Source organism: Cannabis sativa, chromosome 4 (assembly GCF_029168945.1).
Source record: "Cannabis sativa cultivar Pink pepper isolate KNU-18-1 chromosome 4, ASM2916894v1, whole genome shotgun sequence".
NCBI classification, from domain to species: Eukaryota; Viridiplantae; Streptophyta; class Magnoliopsida; order Rosales; family Cannabaceae; genus Cannabis; species Cannabis sativa.
Genome location: NC_083604.1, coordinates 38793951 through 38799841, shown reverse-complemented (window position 1 = coordinate 38799841; position 5891 = coordinate 38793951). Strand labels below are relative to the sequence as shown.

General features: G+C 32.6%; 1 protein-coding gene across 1 annotated transcript; it reads right to left on the bottom strand.

The window, feature by feature from the left end:
* Positions 1-3202: 3202 nt before the first annotated feature.
* On the bottom strand, positions 3203-4615 carry LOC115712922 (FCS-Like Zinc finger 5). Its single transcript, XM_030641340.2, has 2 exons — positions 4081-4615; positions 3203-3807 (listed from the first exon to the last, which is right to left on the bottom strand). The coding sequence occupies exons 1-2, from the start codon at positions 4434-4436 to the stop codon at positions 3627-3629; spliced, it is 537 nt and encodes a 178-aa protein (XP_030497200.1). The 5' UTR covers positions 4437-4615; the 3' UTR covers positions 3203-3626.
* Positions 4616-5891: the final 1276 nt, after the last annotated feature.

The window sequence follows — 5891 nt, the reverse complement described above, 5'->3', positions numbered from 1 at the left end:
ACCGTTTCCAACCCTAGGTCATAACCTAGGCTTATTAAATATTTAATAAAAATCTTGATAATAATCAAGATCACCTCCATTCAACCAATAAACTTTAACCACATACGGTGCTTACCACTTTTCTTACCTTAATTCAGAAGTCAAGAGTATGGCCAACCTGAGTGGAAAAACAAGCTAGGCAATCCCGGTCCTATGTCACGAAAATTGAAACACAATAAATACCTTAACTTAAAATTCCGGATTAAAACCCTAATTTAAAACCGATTAGACTTAGCCTTCACCAACTTTAAAATAACTCAAGTAACTCAAAAACATTCAAAGGCAGGTACTAGGTTCAACCCCGAGTCAAAACAGGGTTCGGAGAAAACCCGAGAAATTTTCCCCTGCTGTAACCGGTCGACCGGTTCTGGTACATCAGAACCAACCGGTCGACCGGTTGCTGCCAGACCAGAAAATTTCTGGATTTTCTTCCCCAGCTCGAACCAAAACCATTTCAGACCTAAATTGCATTTCCAGAACAGTTCAATATACCAAGTACAACATATTCAACACATCATTCCATCACAATTCACTACTTAACTCAAAATCACCATCTCACATGAAAATTAAGCTCAAATTGCTTAATCAAATACATTCAATCTAAACAGCCATTAAAATCACATGATGCAAACTTCAACACACCCCAAAAGAGACCTAAAAACACCATCACAACTCAAACTAAACCTACAGCCACGAAATCCCAAAACCCTCATCCAAAACCAACCAAAATTAGTGAAGTTTTCAATCCCCAAGGAAAAGAACTTACCTTCAAAGCTTCTAGGATGATCTTGGGTACCCAATTTGCTCAAAAATTGAGAGAAATCAAAATGAATCCCCTGGTTTTGGCTAGCTCTAGGTCACGAAAGAGAGCGAGAGAAGAAGAAATGAGGCTTCCTTGCCTTGGAAGTTTTCTTTCTAAAGAAAATGAGGTTTTCCATTTTTTCCTATTCATTTCTTTCCTTAAATAAGTAATAGGCAGCAGTAAAAAAAAATAAAATAAAATAAAAGAAGAAAAGTCAAAAATACCATTGAATTTCCTAATCTACCCCTCTCACATAATTTTTTTTTTAAAAAAAAAAAACCCTAGGGGCATTTTGGTAATTTCACTAATTCCCCAACCCGACATTCTAATAAAATTCTAACTTAATCCGAAATATACTCAAAATAGTTCTTTCATTAATGTCGTGACAGTACTAACCACATCGGTAAATTTTCACAATTGCCGAGCCCAAAAATAACGTATTTCATTAAATAATTTCTCAATAATTTACCTAAGTAAGATCATAACCCTACTTCATTTCCCAAGTAATTGCATATTTAATAAAATATGTCCATTTAAATATTATTTATTTTCTGGGATATTACACTAGCAATTGCCCAGAAGCTCCAAAGAGCCAAAATTAAGAGGACAAGGGAATGACTAAAGGAAATATCACAATAAAAATGGCACATCGATTAGAAAATAGGGATCAAGAACCATACACACGCAATTATACAAAAGATCTAAAAACCTAATTTCTACTTGCGAAGAACAGTTCTAAAAATTCAATATTTCACGAAGCATATTCAAGCAAAAATCAATATACAAAGAAGTAAAAAAGAAAAAGCACGAAAACTTACTCACTGTATCGAGCTTCTGAAAGTCTTCCTGGGAATGGTTTGAGTAGCTGCAATCTGAGATACTCAAAGAAAGCTTGCGAGGCTTGAAGAAGGGAGAGATTCTTCCTCTGAATTTTTAGGTTTGAAATTATTTTTCTTTTTATAAATTGCTTGAGGGGCAGGTCGGTAATTTGGTGTTCAAATTTAGGTTTCCTCCAAAAAATGACAATAAAGTACTCATTAAAGAGTACAACCGTTAGAGGCACGACTCCTTGTAACCGTCCTCACAATACTTAAGATCCTATTTCCTAGGCAAGGCATTAAATGCCCAGGATACTAAAGAGACAACCAAGGGTTCGCATCGTGCGGACAAGTCACATCTGATCAGGGATGACATATGGGGTCAAGCATGTATCACCCATCCGAGCAACTTACAGACCGAATAAGTCCACGTATGAGCGGTTGTTCCCACACAAACATGGGGACAAATGTTATCCCAATTCCGCACAGGGTGACATGGCATTCAATAAGATGACTAGTGGAGATCATTTCAAGGCATGGACGAGTTCTTTGCCCCCAAATGCTCCCTCCAAAAGAATCTACGCTCAAAACTAGTTACGTCAGTCTCCAGCAAGCATCTAGACTAGACTTGTGTGTAATGTTCCGAGCAGAACGTCATTAGCCAGGAAAGCAGAATCCTTCGTGTAGAAGGACGCGATGAATTTAGATTCTTTATGATATTTTCTTTAAATATATCCTCATTTATAGCATCGTTAAATCCCTACATTTATGTGATCGATTTTGTACAGTCGAGTGATCCTAGGGATTTAGAATTTAATTTCCTATTTATTTCTTATTATTTTAAGTAACAATACTTATTGTATCTTTCCAATAAAGAGTTGAGTCATTCTATTGTTTAGAGATTTGAGTTCATATATTCTAGAGAGTGCTTATGCTGTCAAAATACTTGTAAGCTTTCATCAAGGTTGTTGATAAACTAACTTAGTCACCTCGTTGTGATCTTGATAATTAATCTTGAAAGTAATACAATAAAAAAAGAGTAGACTATTGCCATAATCACAAGACCGAACCTCTATTAATTTAATTATGTTCTTATTGCTCATATATATTATTTTATAATTATTTTAACTTATAAACTCATTGCTTTAAAAATTTGGTGTCATTAGCTAAAAGCAAGATCAATAAAAAAAAAATTAAGAAACAAAGTTACAAAAAAATTATTAATTCTATTTAAAAAAACATATTCATTCTAAGACCAAAAATTGTTTTCACAAATATTTTTATGCTCATCTATTGCGCTCTTTTTCATACTCTTATTATTTAATTCAAAACATGTCTGTATTATATAATGTATTATATTATAAATTATCAATGAAATACATTGTGTCATAAATGAATGTATTTACCATTTCAGTTTTTGCACATTATAGATCATAAAGTTAGGGGGCTATGGCCACTAAGCCCGGCGGCCCCGGCCCCCTACTGTTCCCATTATCACACAAACTTACTTTCTTAATGGTAATACATTAATTACTTCACCACATTCAAAGTGAAAAGGAAAAAAGTTGATTAATTCTGAATCATAAGGGGATCACAACTCTATTTTACATGCTCATTAAGAATTTTACGTCCACAAAACGACTACACACACCCTTCTTTTAATTTTTTTTTTTTAATCTCTTTCCAATAATGGTAGACATAACTATATATTTTGTTTCATTACAGGAAAAAGCAGTAGAGTACTAATTACTATATATAATTAAGTAGATAGTGACAATATAGTGGGTATTTTTTTTTTGGGGGGAGTGATGTTTATAGAAAGGCGATTGCACTTCTCTCTTCTATTATCAATTACTCATCTCATTCTCTTCCCTATTTTTTTTTAACGTCATTCTTCACTATCTTTCTTTCTAGATCGATCTCAAGCCATCCGTCCAATTTTTCTTTTTCTTCTTTTAAAATTGAAATCAAGCGGCTGCCACTGTCTGGCTTTTACCAGCTGATGATGACGAGGCCTTAGCAGACGACGTCGTTTCGCGGCGTTGGTCGTTTGTAGACGCCGCCAATGCTCCCATGCACTTCTCTTTTCTGTCGTCTTGCCTCATCTGTTTCTCTCTACATTCTAAGCTACAAAAGGCTGTATCTCCCCTGTTCAATCATAATTTATAAAAAATGATTAATATTGCTGTAATTAATCCATTAATTGAATTTCAGTGTAATAATAATAACAATTAGTTGTTAAATGTTTGAACCAGGTTTTTGGATCTAGCGTAACCATATAAAACAAATTAAGGACAATACTGAAACTCATCATCTCTATGCGATTTATATGCATGCAATTAATTTATCTATTTAATTTTGTTGTGAGTGAAATTACTCAAACACAAAATTCAAAACAACAATAAAAGATTAACAACATACATGTACATGTAGATGTCTCGACCGGAGGCCAAACGACGCTTGCAGAGGCCGCACGTGCGCAGGAAGTGAGCGGTCTCGATGAAATCGGCGGAGTTTCTCCTCTGGATTCTGGGAGACAAGATGGACATGAATGAATCCTGATACCCTTTGCTACCAAAATTCATGCACATGTTGTTGTTCTGAGACCCATCATCAACATGAGGATGATGATGCCCTGAAGATTGTTCCAGGTTCGATGAGATGGGGATCTGGGGATCAGACGGCTCAGGGGCTTCCTCACTGCTCGGATCAACGGTGATGCCGGTCATGCTTATGGTTCTCTTGATTGGAGGTCGGGGACGCTTTCCGAGTAACATCTTTTCGTTTTGGTTTTGTTGGATTGGTTTCTCTCTCAAAAACTTTAAGAGAGAGAGAGAGAGAGAGAGAGTGGGGAGAGTGATGAAGGGAGTGGAATGGGAAGGGAGATAGATATATGAGATGGGAGAAGATGTGAGAATGAATCTGGACCGTTGATGGAGGAGGCCAATATTTACAATAACTACACGTCATGCCTCTTCCAACTTTTATATAACAAAATAATAATAAATTAATCAAAAACCATTTATAATGTCCATATTTGATAATATTACATATTTGAAATCCGTTGAGTTCCGTGAAGTATAAAAGTGAACTCCATCATCTAATTCTGATAATTTACATTTAATTATGTATGCAAACTCAAAGTAGCATATTAATTTATTAAACTTTATTTTATGCTCTGTTCAAAAAAAAAAAAACTTTATTTTATGCTATACTAAATAAAGAAAATAATTAAAAATATTTGAAAAATACTATATTGGACTGAAATTTTATTTTCTTTATTAAATATTTTTCACTTATATGAGAAAGAATAATAAAAAAAGCAACTTAAAAATAGTGTGTGTAGTGATCAACCCAAAAAAAATATTAGTACTGAATATTAAAAGAAACTAATAAAATATTACAAAAAATTAATAATAATAAATAGTTTTAAGTTATTTAAAAAAAATAACTTTTTACGTTGTATTCATTTTTGTATACATTAAATTTACTATAGTTTTTACTTAAAAAATTAAATAAAAACTTGAAATCAATTTATATTTTAATGTAGAGTTTTTAGCGACTAAATTCTTTCAATTATTTCTCACTTGTACTTAATCTTTCAAGTTTAAATTTTGGCGACAAAGTCTTCCAAAATACTGAACTGTTAGCAACTTTAAAGTGTCATCCGATTAACTCCCACCATGGACTACTAATGTATACGCTCTTGTACGTGGTACGTTTATATTGATAAACCTAATATATATTATTATTTCAAAATTCATTTTCAAATTAAATAAAATTACAAAAATTAAAAAAAAATTATAAATTTTGAAATAATTTTTTATACTTTTTAAATAATAATATTAAGTTTACCAATATAAATGTACCACGTGTACATGAGTATACACATAAGCAATCTATATTGACAGTTAACTATGAAATAAATGACCCTTTAAATTTGCTAACAGTTCAGTAATTTATAAGGTTTTATCACTAAAATTTGAGCTTAAAGGGTTAAGTGTAAGTGGAATGATAGTTGAGAGATTTAATCGCCAAAAACTCTTAAATATATGTATTGTACTTTGCTAATTTTTTTAAGTAGTTATTTTTTTCCTCCCAAAAATATAATTTTTTTCTTAAATTATAATAAATAACGAATTTTTATAAAATAATTTAATTAGAATGATATAATTGTTGTTATTCGTGTTTTTAGAAGAGTGACACGTGACATTTACAAAGTACGATTAATC